The following is an 18,253-nucleotide window of genomic DNA, read 5'->3' as shown; positions in this document are numbered from 1 at the left end:
AATTATTGTGGACTTGCTGTTTATTCTTCTTCTTCTCACAAATGGAATTGCCTTTCGGGGGCCTAAACATGCCCAAGAGAACTCACCAATTCACCAGCAAGTGGGTGTGTCTTGTATGCATTTTAGGGGTCCCCAACCCACCCCTCCAAAACTCACTCACAAACTTAGAGCAAATTGGACCCTGACAAGTTTCCCTCATCTTTGCAAAATTGGGTGGACATGTCCATCACAATAACCGGATACATTAACAAATCTCAAAACGCAATGCCCGAAACTGAACAGAAATTCATCCGTTTTGATTTCAAACAGACATTTTGCTTAAACTCCAGCTCTCGTACTTTGATGAACTCTTCCTTGGGAGTTTTCCCAAATGAGCCCACATCAGAAGCAACTACCCTTGTCAGATGGGCAGTGCTAAAGTGTGAAGTGTTTCTGCCTACGCCATCTAATGCGGGCAGAGCAAGATGTCAAAGTTGGATGATATTTTCAAGGATTTGCCATGAAAAACAGTGATTTTTTTTTTTAATTCAACCTTTAAAAGCCAGTTTTACTTAGAGGCATGAAACTAGATGGATATGTCTATCATAACAGAATGCACAAAGAAGTCTGATGGACCCAGGCTTTTTAGTTTAAAGCAGCAAATTCCTTCGCTGAAATTGACGAATCCGGATTCTATTTCACTCGGTGACGGGCATGCTTGGGTGACTTTGATGAACAAACACTTAAGTTAAAACACATTTTGGGAAGAACTCAAATGATTGCCACAACTTTGTGAATGTTCTCCTGGACGAACAGACCGAAATATCTCAGATAAGTGGATGAGTTGGACTAGAGTCTATCGAACTGGTTGCCAACCAGTAGCAACGACCAACAAGCTTTCACACTCGCATTCACACGATCGGTAATGAACCCATCATGCATGTTTTTGGTGTAAAAAGTTGTCAAGTCCCATTGTACCAGGTGAATGCAATCATCTTTTTGGGAGATGAATGGAATAAACCATTTCCCAAAGTACGTTAACATTACTTGCCCGTCAACAACCTTACAAACGAGATAGTCGGTGACACTCAGCCCGGGTTTCTTTCAAAGGCTTTTGAAAACTAGCATGAGCAAGTCCGACTCCCCATTAAGACATTCCGCTACACGTGTGATGGTTTAGCTCATCCGGGCGCTGGCGCGAGGAGCAACCTGAAGGTAAGAAAGTGGGCATCCAGAGTACATGCAGGCGGTACCCCAAACACGTCCCTCCCCCCACGTACTGGCGACTCTGTCAAACACGGGGAAGATGAACAACCACTTAAAGGCGAAGGAAGGGAGTGAGTGAAAAGGAGGAGGCAGGTATTATTTCCACCAGCTTGATGAAAGGCTTTATTTGACACCAGCTGGATGACTAATGAACGCGCGTCTTTGCTTCGGCCTATCTTTTTCTATCTGGACCTGCCCGTCTCCATCTTGTTAGTCAAGCACAACGCGGTTCCTCCTCACCTCCGCTCCCAACAAAGCCCCATGTGTTGAAAAGAGTCTTGAAGCTTTTTGGGGGGTCTTCTCGGTCCGACCCGTTGTTAATTGCATGTTGACAGTGGCCTCTATATCCTGCCATCAGGCCCCAGAGACCCATGGGGGCGGGACCTGGAGGCTGCTAATGACGTTTGAAAGGCTAGTTTAGCAAAAGAGCTTGAAACAATTTTGATGGCAGTTCAGACTCATAAAACTTGTTGAGCTTTGTGTGGCAATCACTTATCACTGGATATTGCTTGACATTTACATCCAATTTGTAATGGATTCATTTTAAAATTCATTTTCCCCATAAGAAATAATGGAATGGAAATACTGTGAAGTAGTACCCTCGTTTATTGCGAGGACACATTCTAAAACCACCAATATGAAACCATACTCCGTATACCCGCTTTAATCAAATTAAAATGCAAAAAATAAAAAATAAATAAATAAATAAATCTAAAAAACTTTCCTGTCACTGTCCAGTCTTTGTCTTTTGCTGCTTTGATTATACCTTTGATAGGATTAAACAAAATGACTTTAGACTTTAAAAGTTCCACTGTACTTTGACAGGAGCCCCAGTGTTCATTTTGATGTAAGTTTCAAAGCCTTTCCAGTTATATTCATCTCTGGTGGGTCTTTAATATTACTGTACAATTGTTGTTATTTCCTCCCAATGCTTGACCTTTTTTCCTGGATTGACTCTTGTCACCCTTCCTGCCACATGCAGATAGGTCGGATAAGCTTGCGCAGTGCAACCAGTCCACGCAAGACAAGGTCACGGTTTGTAGATGGTCACAACATGGTGGAGCGAGAGAGAGAGAGAGAGAGAGAGATATGGATTGGCAGATTACTGGCATTCCTGACATTTCCGGAGAAAATCGGGCGGCAGGAGGGAGCCACGAGGCAGCGCAGTTACAAGATAAATAAATTCCGCTGATCATACTGTGACGTGTAAATTGGCTTTGAATGCTTGAAAATATAATATATTCCACAGTCTCCGCTTTACTGTCGCAGCCCTTAACTCATTCACTCCCAGCCATTTTCACAGAAGCAATCCCGTTCGCTTTTACTGGATTTTGACTGATTTTGCAGAATATTGTGTTCTATTGCTATAAAAGCATCGAACCCATCAAAAGAAAGATTAAAGTCTCGTCTTTCATCAGGAAAAAAAAAGCATGTTTCTATCTGTTTCCTTTTTGCAGCAATTAGCATTAGAAGAGCACAAAGTTTCATCAGTTTTCACAAATCTATTTAAAATTGTAAGTAATTTTACATGGCCCTGGTTGATCTCCTTTGCTCTGCTGCCACCTGCTGGCCGTTTGTGTAATAACTACCATTTCTGCAACCGTTCTTTGCAGTTGAGAGGCTGCATCAAAGTCTTCTGTATGCTCTAGCATTAAAAAAACAAAAAAACATATAAATACGTCTTTGGGACACGTAAAACATTTTAAAAAACGTATTTCCACGTTATTGGGAGCAAATGAGTTAATAAGTAATTACACAGACGCTTCTCTGGTTTTGTTCATTAGCATGTATTGTGTTGTACTCCACAGTCTCCAGTTTGCTGCCATAGCCCTTAGTCTCTTCTCAAGTAAAATGTGTTTCATTACTGTGGCCAACATTCCAAAAAGTAGATACAAGAGACCTTTGTTCCCCTATAATGTTGTCTGTATTACGCTTTATCAGTGGAAGCTGCAGTATTATTATTATGTGGTCCTTGGTCATTGGAATTAACTGACTATTCCGCCCGGTTGCTCCTATCTTACACGGCGTGCTAGTGGCGGATGCTGGGTGCAGGCCTTTTGTGTTTTGTCAACAGCACGGCGGCACCTCGCATGACGACCCGCCGGACCCACGCAGAGAAGCCACACCAGGAAAATGACAAAAACGAGTGGTTGGATAAAAGGAAAGCTAATGGAGGATGACAAGGTTACCGTCAAGATCCGCAATCATGAAGAGATATGGAGCGAGCGAGAGCGGGACAGAGGCGCTAAGTGTTTGCAGGAGGGCTGCAGAGTGAGAGAAAGAGCGGCAAAGGCCAGCGTCTCTTGTGAGCAGCCGCAATAGTTCCCCGCAGATCTGTCACGTCTCGTTTTGGTCATCCCGGTTCCCAGCCGCCCACCCCCTCTCCGACTCCTCCACTTAGTCCTCGTTCGAGTGACTTCCTTTTAAAACCTTGGTCCATCTTGTTTGTTCTTATTTTGTTTTTGTGTTTGATTGTTTGTCCCATTCAATAAATAAGTCCCTAATTGCTCAATTTAAAAAAATAAATAAAATAAGTTATCTCGTAAAATCTTTTATGATATTGCTTAGGGTGGAATACCTTTTCAACATGATATGAATCTTTTGAATGATTCATTATTTGCCTGTTTTGGTGTTTCTGTTTTGGTTAGCAACTTTGGGCACCAAGAATAAGTAGCCTGCTGGTCTCATCTGTAAAATAGCTGAAGTGATCATTTCAGAATGTTAATATTGAGAGTTATAGAAATTAAATGTTGCATATTGGTATTTATCCGTTTCCTACCATGTTAAATTATTTTTGTTATGAAAAATCATCAACATGATCAGCATCTTCACATATATACAGACAACAAAAACGGATCAGGGTGCAGACTTTAGCTTCTTGCGTGGTAGCAGCAGGAGGAAAAAAAAAACTTGAAGTGTGCATGTCTGTCAGAGAGAGAGAGAGAGAGAGAGAGAGAGAGAGAGAGGACACCCCCCCACGCTCAGTTCTCAGCATCTCCTCTCGCAGCTGTCGGGCATCTGCTCTCAATGAGCGTGCCGGAATGAATGAAAATCCAAAAAAGCTTTGGAGGAGAGCTACTTTTTGCACTTTCACACACTCCCCCCCACACATCCTCCCTCAAGTGACAAACAGGTGCTTCTTTGAAATAGGATAAGACGGAATACCGAAGCTTTGTTCTGCTTCTTTTGGGAAAGCTTGACTAGTAAGATTGAAAAAGCATGTGTTGTGGGAAAGGACTTATCAGACTTATCAGTACAGTATCTGCTGTATGCTGTTTGTGTCCATGCAAGGTTACAAACTGAAGGCATTGGTGAGAGGTGAGGGTGCAACTTGGCTTGCAGGGAAGCATATTTTTGGTAACTAGATTTGAAATCCAACTTGAGGAATACTTTTTGCAGCCTGCACAAATTAATACATTTAATAATCAACATCTCTGGCAAGTATGATTTTTCAATGCTTTGGTCAATTAGCTTGATTCTAAATGACAGTTGCAGACATTTTGTATTTTTGTACCTAGTATCGATGATTTTTATTGGGGGTGTCAGGCAATTAAATTTTTTAATCATAATTAATCGCATGACTTCAATAGTTAACTCATGATTAATCGCAAATTTTATATCTGTGCTAAATGTACAATAAAATATATGTTTTCATACTCTTGTTAACATAAACGTGGGGAAAATGTTAATAAAGGGAAATATGCCTGCATCTTTTAGTCATTGATAGTCATTTCAGAATAATTCATAATATTGAGTTAAAATGTAAAAGATATCCTGTACCTTAAAAAAACAAGTGTGATATTGATTTGTGTTGAGGTCATTTTTCTGCCACTAGATGGCATAATTGCATTTGTAAGACATTGGTGACAGCTCAGTGTTTTTTTTTCTTTTCCTATAAGAGCTACAATATCTAATACACAGTGTTGCCGGTAACGCGTTACTTAGTTACTAAAAAAATTTGCTTTCCAAAGTAACTATTAGTCTAATGCGTTACTTTATTCTACAAAGTAGTCTGATTAAAATTACTGTGCAGAGATTCAATGCGTTACTCCACATTTTCATGAAGAATGCAAAATATCTCACTGTTGTAACAGTCACAAACAACTGCCGCTAACTATGAAGATGAGGCGGAAGTCATTGATCACCACACTGAATTCAGCCATGGTCTGGTCGTGAATGGTTTGCACATTCAAAACAAAATTGATGATACTTTTACTACTAGTTTTATTAACCAACAGGCACACAACGCAACAAAAAAAGTGTACATTATGGACCATAAAAGTGGTAAAAAAAAAAATAATAATAATAATATTTCCATCCTGGTCCGTGAAGCATTATGGGATGAGGTCGTCTCGGCCCTCTCGCCAGGGGGAGTGACGTCAGACAAGTCACGTTTTCAGTAGTGGACCGGATATCGCGTGGCTGTGAATCGGTTGCGAGTGAGGCTTTATGGTTTTCATAACAATAGCAAGAGTTCTGCGCCGTGCTCTACTTACTTTGTTTACATTTCAGTAGCATCACTATTCAAGCTACTTCCGTGTTTACAGAGAGCTAGCAAAGTAGCGCTCAGAGACGCGTCATTCCCCGGATGCTGTAAACATAATGCAAAGACGTTACGCACCTTGGGGGGGAGCCTACCGTCAACGCCGTGCTCGCGACACGGCGCGCGCGCGCACAACAAGTGACATCATGCAAATGGAGACAGTTAGCAGAAGCCGGTGCCGTACATCTCGGTATTTCCCATTGCTATCGAGTCCTCTCGGTGCACTTGTATGTCCCGGGCCGGCGTTGGTACTGCGCGCGAGCCAAAAAGAATAACTCCCGTGACGATCCAAGGCATGGATTCAAACGACACAGGTATGTCCCACAGCCAACACACCAGCTATGCTAAAAGCACACTGCAAGTATCTCATTTCTCAGTTTGTGGCTCCCTGTCAATGTCTACAACTAGCATGAGCAGCAGGGAACTGAGACGTGCCCGCGATTACGTCATCAAACTCAAAATGAACGACAGCCCAAAAAAACAAAATATAAACACTAGTGATTCTGTGGTCATCAAGTCTCAGATAAAAAACAAAAAAGCAAAAAAGATGTCATACCAAAAATGAATGTCATGGCAAAAGAAAAACAAAAATAGTTAAAAACTAAAATTGTTGATTAAAAAGGGAAATTAACTTTTGGAAATATTTTTGCATATATTGTGGTTAAAATGTGTTTGATAGATTTATTGTTCCATAAGGTGGCTTCATATTTCTTTTGGCTGGACGGTAGGTTTATTTCATGTCTTAAATTTATGTTTCTGAAATACTTCACAATGTGCACATATTCTGTTTAATTGTGTTGGTGTCTGTCTAAAGGTTAAATATTTATATTTAACATTAAATTATCAACCTTTTGTTTTCCTGATCCTTATTTTGAAGAGGAAAAAAACAAAAAAAAACAATTATAACTGTCAATAACTACTAATAAATATTTAAACTGATACATTTTTCAGTCATATCGCCCAGCCCTTTGTTGCGGTATATTTAAATAATTGATTCAAAATATAAAAATATAGAAGACATATTTGTTGTTGTTCACATTTGTAGATACTGTAAAAATTTGTGGTGTTTTAAGATTAATGTTTACAAGCAACAAATTTCACTATAAGTTGTGAATATTGAAATGAATCGTATCGAATCGAAAATTGTATCGTTCCCAAACTTAATCGAACCGTATCGAACCATTCTGTTCTGAAAGATAATCGTTTTTCAATCGAATCGCAACCTGTGTATCGAGATACATATCGAATCGGCCTCATTGCAGAGATTCCCACCCCTAGTTTTCAGCATGCACGAGTCGACTCAAGTGTACACACTGGAATAGCGGAACAAACAATAGAGGAATTAAGGGGATTTTCATTTTCAACCTGGATAGATTTGTATTTTTTGTTTTATAAAAAGTATTTATGTTACAAGAAGTCAAGAGCGACTGCCTATTTTGTTTTTCATTAAAAAAAACAACAACTTTATTTTCATGTTAAAAATGCACTTTCAATAAAGTATTTGGAACTCCGTTTCTACCGCATTATTTTTATGTTGAGATGGTGTTATCGGCAGCTGCTGAAAGTAACTAAAAAGTAACTTTTAATCTAACTTAGTTACTTTTAAAATCAAGTAATCAGTAAGGCAATTTAGTTACTTTTAAAACCAAGTAATCAGTAAAGTAACTAAGTTACTTTTTCAAGGTAACTGTGGCAACACTGCTAATACATAACATGAAGTGAAATTCTGCATATTTTTAAAATTGCAAAACAAAACGACCCCAGTCTCCACAAATATATGCATTATTGTTAAATTTATAACTGCTAAATTTTGATGTAGACATGTCTGCTGTGGGGCGGCACGGTGATGAGTGGTTAGCACGTCCGCCTCCCAGTACTGAGGACGCAGGTTCGAGTCCAGGCTTCGGCCTTACTTAGTGGAGTTTGCATGTTCTCCCCATGCCCGTGTGGGTCTTCTCCGGGTACTCCGGTCTCCTCCCACATTCCAAAGACATGCTTGGCAGGTTAATTGGGCGCTCTGAATTGTCCCGAGGTGTGCTTGTGAGTATGAGTATGAGTGGTTACTGTGTGCCCTGCGATTGGCTGGGAACCAGTTCATGGTGTACCCCGCCTACTGCCGGAAGCCAGCTGGGATAGGCTCCAGCACCCCCCGTGACCCTTGTGAGGAGTAAGTGGTCAAGAAAATGGATGGATGGATGTCTGCTGTGTTGTGACTGGAATTCCCCCAGGACAGGCTTTCCAAGTAAGGGGCAGTCATTAATCGCATGTTGAAAAAAATTTGTGGTGTTATAGAAACTTTAACTAATTTTGACACCACCAGTTTCTATAATTGCGACATGCTAGTGGTGGCATTAAGAGGTTTATTAGGTCCACACTGAAGGCCCAGGTACCAAATACGAGGTTTGCTCTTCCTCCGTCTCTCAGGCAACATATTGGACAGCATGCTGATTCGAGCATCCAGTAGGGAAGCAGCGGCGGTGGACGGCGGGAAAGAGAACAGCGGAAGTGCTTCCACTGCTTCCTCGCCGCAGCCGCAGCTTTGGTGTCACTGCAACCATCACTGCCCGGACGACTCCACCAACAACACGTGCAGGTACGGCGTAGGGGTGTGCTCAAAAAATCGATACGGCAATATATCGTTGCGGGCCTCATCACAATACACGTATCGATATGCAGGCGTCAGAATCGATATTGCTCGTTAACTTTAAATTGGCAGTTCACGTTTGCCTTTGCGGCTTGCATTGTACCTAAAAAATAAAACCCAGCAGCGTCTTTGAAGTTAATTTCCTTCAATTAATGCAAAAATAGCTCACTGGTGATTGGACACTGTGTCTTGCTAAGAAAAATGAAAGCAGAGGAAAAATGTCAACATTTATCTATTGATAAACTTAACATGGCACGTGTCTCAGTGTACCAATTTTCCTCTTTTTTGTTTAAAAAAAAAAAAAAAAGTGTCTTATTTGGGATACATATGTATCGTGATACGTATCGTATCGTGGCCCCTGTATCGTGATACGTATCGTATCATGATGTTGGCGGCAATACCCAGCCCTAGTACGCCGGCACGTTCGTCTCCATTGAACGGAATAACTGAAACGATGTTCTTCAGGACGGATGGCTACTGTTTCACCATGGTGGAGGAAGATGGCGGCGTTCCCGTCTTGACTGCAGGTTGTCTGGGGATGGTCGGATCCGAATTTCAGTGCCGGGTGAGGAGATCCAAACGATTTCAAATTGATTTTTAGGACTTCATGCATGAAAATGTGCACAGATGTTCCATGATTCATTTGTTGCATTAGTTCCATGACGCCTGCAACCGCATAAATGCCATTTTTTGATTTAACATGCAAAGCACATGCGGAAAACTGCACTGGGAGAAGCCTGCACCAGACAATTGTGACTATGTGCTAAATTGACCCAGACGCAAGGAAATGAAATGAATTTCATCAACAGTTGGCATCTGGCTCCAAATCAGACCTTTGATCATTCACAACCGTCAAAATTATATTGTTGAGTAAATGATATGTTGCAATCATTTTTGTTTCTAGCATTTGAGCAAAAAATATAATTCTGCTCGTCGCTTCTAATTGTTTTTTCTCTTTCAGCCACTGCCTTTTGTCCTTCGTGTGCTAAATGAATCTATGGACACATCCAAAATGAACTGCACAGCAATTTTGCACATTTGTCATATGCAATCCTGAGTAGTAGATTTCCTTTTCCATATCTGTTTACATCAAGTATGCACCCATCTTGGCATTTATCATATAAAAGTAGGAAACGTGTCATTCGTGAATCAAGTTACCACTGCAAATATCATATATGTCTTGCTTTGTTGTGTTTAGGACACAGGGAGCTCGCGTCAAAGGCGGACATTGGAATGCTGCACAAACCAAGATTACTGCAATCGATATCTTCATCCTACTCTCCCCCCTCTCGATCCGCCTCGTAAGTTTATCTTCTAAAATAATAATTGTAGGATGGTGGTGAGGATGACTTTGCCCCCTAAACCGGTTCTACCGATTGACATGAAATTGGGTCAAAATATGAAGAATCCATGTCTGAAACGGAACCATTTTGGTTTGGGATCATTTTAGCCATAATAAGTTCCTGTCCGGAAGCCTAGACAAATCAGCGATGCTTAATTACCAAGCTTGTTTTTGAGAAGTTGACTTGATCTGTGCTTAAATTGGTTAAGTTGGGTGTATTAAATATTTGTTTCCATGTACACTCTTTTTTTTTTTTTTTTTTTTTCCAGTCTATGTAGATGGGAAGATCCACCATATGGCCTTGTTGATCTCCGTCACTGTCTGCAGCATCATCCTGGCTGGTATTATTGTCTTCTGCTACTTTAGGTGAATATTATCCAGAAAATTTTCTTCAGTAAAAGGCTCTGCAGGCTCTTCATTGTGTTTGTATGTGTTTATTTATTTTCTAAATAGATATAAGCGTCAGGTGTCCCGTCCTCGTTACACCATCGGCCTGGAGCAGGATGAGACCTACATTCCTCCCGGAGAGTCCCTGAAGGATTTGATCGAGCAGTCGCAGAGCTCTGGTTCAGGCTCGGGGCTCCCCCTGCTGGTGAGATGGGAGTACTGCACTACTAGGAGCCAGTAAATAGGGAATATACTACTGTACAGTCCAACTTCGTTTTATTGCTGGAGTGCATTCCAGACACACCGATTATAGGTGAAAATCTGAGAAAGAAGTTGTACAGTATATTTAAACAACCAAAATGTTTAACTAAATATATATTTATATAATAAACAATCTGTTAGCTTAATGCATATTTATATATATATGTGACAGGCTATTGATGGGCTAACATAGGGATGTTCGATACCACTTTTTTTCAGACCGATACCGATACCGATACTCAGACCCTCAGTACTCACCGATACCGATACCAACTGCAGATACCAGTAGTACATTTTGACAAATAAAAAAAAAAAATCACTCAAAGATATTTTTAAACAAATATATTTCCTTTAATTTTGACAAAAAAAAAAAAAAACAGCACAGTCACTCTTCAATAGTCTTAATGCTCAAAATAAAACACAAAAATGCTCTTTTAGTTTAAGATTCACAATTTTGAAGTATTTCCAAACCGGTGAAGTTTTGGTGAAAAACTGCTGCAAGCTAGCGACAATTACAGGCAAGGAGGACTCACTTAACGCCTTCCCCCTCTGCCATCGGTCGCTTGTACTCGTCTGCGTCACGAGTACTCGAGTACTTGAAAAAAGGCTGGTATCGGCCCATCCCTAGGTTAACCCAAAATTAGCATACTAAAGATTATGTTAAATGTAAACATTCAGACAACTGCTGCTTTTACATAAATGAAGCAGCGACACATACAAATAATACATCCTCAAAATATCCACAATGCAGGGGCACACTTAAAGAGTTTTAGCCTCCAATGTTTGACCCCCCCCCCCCAGGTGCAGAGGACAATCGCCAAGCAGATCCAGATGGTGAAGCAGATAGGCAAAGGACGCTACGGCGAGGTGTGGATGGGTCGCTGGCGAGGGGAAAAAGTAGCGGTTAAAGTCTTCTTCACCACCGAGGAGGCCAGCTGGTTCCGAGAGACCGAGATCTACCAGACGGGCCTCATGAGGCACGAGAACATACTCGGTAAAGATGTCAATCCGTCGTCGTTTGAGTAGTCATTTTTCGGGGGTACACATGACAAACATCAACGCTTTGGCTTTCACAGGATTCATCGCGGCGGACATCAAAGGCACGGGCTCGTGGACGCAGCTGTACCTGATCACCGACTACCACGAGAGCGGCTCGCTCTACGACTTCCTCAAGTCCACCACGCTGGACAGCAAGGCCATGCTGCGGCTGGCCTACTCGTCCGTGTCGGGCCTGTGCCACCTCCACACGGAGATCTTCGGCACGCAGGGGAAGCCCGCCATCGCCCACAGGGACCTGAAGAGCAAAAACATCCTGGTCAAGAGGAACGGCGCCTGCTGCGTCGCCGACTTGGGTCTCGCCGTCAAGTTCATCAGGTGCGTCACCAAATGCTGTCAGAAGCGGGATGCTTTGCCTTGAGATGTCCATGGAATGTCCAGTTGGTAGAAATCAGGGTGAAGGGGATATTTGAGTCACTGAACAATTTTCAGCAGTGAAAAGTTCACATTTTGTCCAGAATGAATTTGATGATGATGACATCACCTGTGCTGAGGAAGTAGATAACGGCCAATCATGGCTCACCTGTTTGGTCAGCAAACTGAGCCATGATTGGTCGTTACCTACTTCCTCAGCACAGGTGATGTCATCATCAGTCGACAGCAAGTAGAAAAACTACTTTTTAAAGATCTTAATTGTACATGAAAAATAATGAAGTTACCACATAAATTATAGGCAAAATATGAACTTTTTACCACTGAAAATGGCTTAATGTGTCAAGTATCCCTTTTTCACAAAATTTCACCAAAAAGTTACTCTGTAACATTTTATTATGACAGAACTGTAAATAGATTTGTTTTTCAACCTAATAGACTCACTTTAAAATAAAGGTTAAAACTATTGCACAAAGGGGCTAGTGGTGTCAGAAGTGGGATCCTTGGACACAAATAAACCCTGCAACATGCCCAATATGTATATAGGTTAAGGCATTCATAATTCCAAAATGGTGTCAGAAGTGGGATAAGTCTACATGTTTTTCAACGCTCAATAGACTTTGGATTTATGTTTTTAAAGATGCTCGTCAGGACTGTAAAATGGTATCAGAAGTGGGATACTTAACCACAAAGTTAACTGCGGCTTGCCCAATTAGTGGGGTCAAATCAATGTTAAGAGGTGCAAATTGGTGTCAGAAGTGGGATCCTTGGCCACAAATAATCTCTGCAACATGCCCAATATTTATATCATTATTTTTCTAAATCAAATAAATTATTTTTCAAACCAAAGTTAAGGCTACACTACTCAGAATTCCAAAATGGTGTCAGAAGTGGGATACGTCTACATGTTTTTCAACCCTAAACAGATTTTGGATTTATGTTTTTAAGGACACTCGTCAGGACTGTAAAATGGTATCAGAAGTGGGATACTTAAACACAAAGTTAACTGTGGCTTGCCCAGTTAGTGGGGTCAAATCAAAGTTAAGAGGTGCAAATTGGTGTCAGAAGTGGGATGTCATGTGTGTCTTGCCCAGGTAGCGTCCATGTTTTTTTTGTTTTTTTTAACTCCACCATGTCTCGCAGCGACACGAACGAGGTGGACATCCCCCCCAACACCCGAGTGGGCACCAAGCGCTACATGCCCCCCGAGGTTCTGGACGAGACGCTGAACAGGACCCACTTCCAGTCGTACATCATGGCCGACATGTACAGCTTCGGACTCATCCTGTGGGAGATCGCCCGTCGCTGCGTGTCAGGAGGTATGGCACCCATTTGTGCGCGACGACAAAGAATGGTTCAAATTCAGGTTGATGGTGCTACGCAGAGGTGTCAGAAGTGGGATGCTCAATCACTATGCTGTCTGTAATGCCCAATTGTGGTGCTTTGTCTCGCTTTCAACCAAATAGGAGAAGCAAGTAATTAAAAGAAAATAGTGTCAGAAGTGGGATGCTAAGATACAGTCAGCCGACGTACCAGTTCAGAGTAATGCTTTTCGAGCCTATAAGGAATAGGTTCAAATCAAGGCAAAACATGGTCTATGAAGTGGGATGCTAAACCACTATGCCAACGTTGACATGCCAATTTAGTGTAATTTCTCATGCTGTCAACCTAATTAGGAAAGAAGGTGAAAAAAAATTGTCAGAAGTGGGATGCTAACTTACAAAGTCAGCTGTGACATCCCTGTTCAGAGTACTGCTTTTCCAGCTTAATAGGAAAAGGTTCAAATCAAGGTAAAACATGGTCTATGAAGTGGGATGCTAAGCCTTTGACATGCTGATTTAGTGTAATTTCTCATGCTGTCGACCTGACAGGAAAGCAGGTGAAAAAAATGGTGTCAGAAGTGGGATGCTAAGCCATCTTTTGCATGCTTTTGTATAAAGGTTCAAATAAAGTTGTATGGTTCTTCTCAAATGTTGAAAAGGTGTCAGAAGGGGGATGTTAACACACGAGGTTGTATGTGAACTGCCACTTTGTTGTCAAATCCAAGTGAAAAATTGTTACAAAAGTGGGATGCTAAGGCACAACGGCAGTTGTGACTTGTGCATTTAGTCTACTTTCTTTTACTTCACCTAATGGGAAAAGTTTGGGATAAAAAAGGTGAAAATATAGTGTCAGAAGTTGGATGCTGCTAAGCCATCTGTGGCATACCTGTTGTAGTGCACAGATTTAATTTATTTTAAAATCTGATAGGTATAGAATTGAAGAGAGCATGAGCGGACTACACAGAGGTGCAAAATGGTGTCAGAAGTGGGAGCCACAAAAATCTACACCACCATGAATACCATTTTTTCCCCATGTTCGAACATTTATTTACCTATAAAGTAGAGAGGAATAATACAGATGAAGTGGTGGGTTAGCATCCCACTTCTGACACCATCCCCCAAATTTAGTTTTTTTTTTTTCCCCATGAGGTTCCAAATCCTGTCCACTCTTATTTTCTTATTTATGGGTACTCTCTAACTCAAGGCTGTTTTTTTTTTTATTTATTTATTTTTTTTTTTATTTATTTCATGGGCATGAAGGCATCCTAGAGGAGTACCAGCTGCCCTACCACGACCTGGTCCCGAGCGACCCGTCGTACGAGGACATGCGAGAGGTGGTCTGCATCAAGAGACTGCGGCCCTCCTTCCCCAACCGCTGGACCAGCGATGAGGTAAATAAAACCCGGCCCGACACGCGATCGAAGCACACGCGTGAGCAATCTGCTGTTTCCGCCCCGCAGTGTTTGCGTCAGATGGGGAAGCTGATGAGCGAGTGTTGGGCTCAGAATCCGGCCTGCCGCCTGACGGCTCTGCGGGTGAAGAAGACGCTGGCCAAGATGTCGGAATCGCAAGATATCAAGTTGTGAGGCTCGCTCGCTCGCATCGCATCGCATCGCATCGAGGTGCTTTCTGTGAAAGCTGACGTAGCTCGTCGGAGAAGGAGACGCGTCAAGTGTGAGGAAGACGGGCTGGCACTATGTGACAAAAAAATAAATAAAAGTGTACTGTGAGGCTTGAATGTGGTTTTCTTCATGCTGGTTACATTTGTAGCGTGTACAAAAAAATGTTTTGTTTTCTGCTCGTCGCGGCTTCGTGTATTTTCCATGTCAAACCTTCATTAAAAAGTATTCGTTAGAACGGACCTGTTGTTCTGATGTTGATTATGGACTGTGGTGTTTCCTTGACTTGCTCGTTAAAATCCGAAGATTCAAGAGCAACAAAAAAATAAATCAATCAGGGTTTTAAACTGCTAGGGTTTCAAAGCAGGGTTTTGAGTAGGAATTAGGGTTTAAAAGTGGGATTTTCAAGGTTTTCTCCATAGGTTTGGCACATTTCTTCAAACTAAAAAGACATTTTCAAAATACCTACCGTGGACAAATCCCAATTGGTGTCACCTGAATGGAATTTCTCATTGCTCTCATCAAATTTCCAAAATACAATTGCCTCAGTAGATCTGGGCAAACGATTGTGTACCATGTAGCAACAGCCATGTATAGTAAGGCATTTTCAAAAATATGACCATGTATCGTAAGGCGTGTTTCTAAAACGACTGTGTATAGTAAGGCGTTTTTTCCCAAAAATAAAAAAAATAAAAATAAAAAATGCCTTTCTATACACGGTTGTTTATTTTTAGGTATTTATTTTTTAAACAACCATGTATAGTAAAGCATTAAAAAGATGACCATCAAATGATCAAAAGGCGTCTTAAAAAAAAAAAGACCTTGTATAGTAAGGCATTTTCAAAAATAGGCATTTTTCTAAAACGACTGTGTATAGTAAGGCATTTTTTTCCCCTCAAAAAATGCCTTACTATACACAGTTGTTTATTTTTAGGCATTTATTTTTTAAACAACCGTGTATAGTAAAGCATTAAAAAGATGACCATCAAATGACCAATGGCGTCTTTATAAAAGAAAAAAAAAAAAAAGACCGTGTATAGTAAGGCATGATTTATTATTTTTTTTTTTTTTTTGAACGTCCATGGTATTTTCTTGTTTTAATTTTAAAACAACCATGTTTAGTAACGGATAGTAAGGCGTCTTTTTTTTTTTTTTTTTTTTTTTTTAAATAACCATGTATAGTAAGGCGCTTTTTTTAAAATTTAATTTTATAACAACCATGTATTGTAATGCATTTTTTTTAAAAGATGACGATGTATCATAAGGCACCTTTTAAAGAAAATGACAATGTATAGTAAGGCTTTTTTTTTTTTTTTAAAGCAACCAGATATATAGCAATGCATTTTTTCCCTCCTTTTTTTAATGACCATGTATAGTAAAAGCATTTTAAAAAAACATGACCATAAAGTATTTTTTTTTTTAAAAAGATGACAATGTATCATAAGGCGTCTATAAAAAAAACAAAACAAAAACAATGTATAACTAGAGCTGCAAGCAGCTATAAAGGGCCCTCGCAGCCCGGGCCACGTTGGGGTACTTGCACGTTGGGGTACTGGCACATTGGGAGCAGAGTTTCTTTGAAAATGGCATAATAAACCTTTACATGTGGATTTTTCTTTTGCCAGGTGTGATGAGTGTGTCAAGCTCAATGGGTTTTGGTGAATGTTAAGATCTGCAAAAATCAGTGTACTCTTTTATTTTTAGGGAATGATTTGCCCTGATTTGTATTTTTTGTAAAAGTATATATACACATCATCGCTCGTACTCATTGCACAATGTTGCTGTTATTGTCCATAGAGGCTCTCAAAAATAAATAAAACAAAATAAAAAAGTACGTATGTTTGGATCGGTCTGATGCCAGTGAACATTTTGAGTGGTGGAAAGTAAGTGCTTCAGGCACTTGACTATAAACATACATGTCAAGTTTGGGATTTTTTGGAGCATGTACCGGGGAGTTATTAAGCATATCCTTTTTCAGTGCGAAACACAAATTTTGATGCCCCGCCCTCATCATATAGTATTTCGAAAAGTCAAGATTTTCCCCCCTGTCGTTGGCTCAGGTCTTGACATGGTCCAGGTCAAGTCTGAAGTCAGTCGGATGAAACGTGTAGGAGAAGTGGGCAAAAGTATGCCGTCTGTAAATGTGCAAAAATCGTCAAAAATGGGACATTCAAAAATTCGTAGCTCACTTCCTGTTCATTTCAGCATATGGGTCCAAGAGACTTTTTTTTGTAGGTCTTGGGCTCCCTCATACACCTACAAATATTCGTCATTCTTGCTTAAACGTACAACCGGGGCTGCTTCGTTAAAAATTTCTTGGGGGCGCTATTGAGTAATTTTTGTAAAAATAGCACAATCAACAATAAAATATTGCTCATTTTACCAGGCCAGATGTGTGTGCCAAGTTTCATGAGTTTCTGTGCATGTTTAGATCCTCAAAACCGGCGTTGTTTTCTTGGCGAACAGCGCTTAGCCACGCCCACAGCAATTCGCAAAAACTCACAAACTTAGTGTTGTGACATCATGAAGGCCGAAACCCTCATCTGAGCAAATCTGAGGTAGGTCCAGTTAACGTGTTGGGACAAAAACATAGAAGAAGATTCGTAAGAAAAAAAAATGCCACAAGGTGGCGCTATCAGTAAGATGAAATATAAATTCGTAGATGTCTTTAGAGCTGGACTCTCATCAAATGTGTGAAATTTTGCGAAGATAGGATCATCTCGGTCAAGTTAATGCAGCTTTTATTGTCACGAAAAATCTTCAGACTTTGCGTCACCGTAGCGGCCACGCCCTTTGATGAAAAGTTACAATATTCGGTGTGGGGCATGATCAACATCTTAAGGCTTTTCTGACCAATTTTCAACTGGATCCCTTCAATGAGCTCAGCACAGTACCTAAAAACGTAAAGTATGACATTTATTGTTACCACTAGGTGGCGCTATATGTATAACTGAATTTTATTATATAGATGTTTTCAGGCCGTGACTATTACGTTGCCTGAGAAGTTTGAGATTTTTTGGAGCTTGAACATGGTAGTTATTAAGCATTTGCTCTTTCTGGACAAATGAAATTTTAAAGGCAATATTTGATGCCCCGCCCCCGTCATATAGTATTTCGAAAAGGCAAAATTTTTTGCCCAGTTGTTCTCTGAGGTCTTGAGATGATAAATGCCAAGTTTGAAGTCAATTGGATGAAAAATGTTGGCAAAGGGGGAAAAAGCATGACCACAGTGAATGTGCCAAAATAGGCCAAAATTGGACATTAAAAAATTCATAGCTCACTTCCTGTACATTTTAGCTACATGGTCCCAATTGACTTTTTTTGTGCGTCTCGGGGTGCTACATGTGCCTGCCACTTTTCGTTGCTCTAGCTCAAACATGCCGGGCTTGGTTTTTATTTTTTCTACGCTAGGGGGCGCTATAGAGTCGCGTTGTTATGACGACTTCATAATATCAAATTTTT

The 18,253-nt window shown here is 40.7% G+C and overlaps 1 protein-coding gene across 1 annotated transcript in view; it reads left to right on the top strand.

Moving 5' to 3' along the window:
• Positions 1-15,033, top strand: part of bmpr1ba (bone morphogenetic protein receptor, type IBa) — a 51,416-nt gene extending 36,383 nt beyond the window's left edge. Inside the window, exons 4-13 of the mRNA XM_077522412.1 lie at positions 8,213-8,381; positions 8,898-8,997; positions 9,631-9,733; positions 10,044-10,140; positions 10,228-10,366; positions 11,224-11,416; positions 11,499-11,796; positions 12,994-13,169; positions 14,433-14,563; positions 14,633-15,033. Of these exons, the coding sequence (XP_077378538.1) occupies positions 8,213-8,381; positions 8,898-8,997; positions 9,631-9,733; positions 10,044-10,140; positions 10,228-10,366; positions 11,224-11,416; positions 11,499-11,796; positions 12,994-13,169; positions 14,433-14,563; positions 14,633-14,758 (1,532 nt within the window). The 3' untranslated portion in view covers positions 14,759-15,033. The remainder of the gene's footprint in view (positions 1-8,212; positions 8,382-8,897; positions 8,998-9,630; positions 9,734-10,043; positions 10,141-10,227; positions 10,367-11,223; positions 11,417-11,498; positions 11,797-12,993; positions 13,170-14,432; positions 14,564-14,632) is intronic.
• The last annotated feature ends 3,220 nt before the right edge of the window (positions 15,034-18,253 follow it).

This window comes from Festucalex cinctus, chromosome 5 (genome assembly GCF_051991245.1).
Source record: "Festucalex cinctus isolate MCC-2025b chromosome 5, RoL_Fcin_1.0, whole genome shotgun sequence".
NCBI lineage: Eukaryota > Metazoa > Chordata > Actinopteri > Syngnathiformes > Syngnathidae > Festucalex > Festucalex cinctus.
Note: the sequence above shows the minus strand (reverse complement) of the source record. Positions and strands in the feature narration are given on the sequence as shown.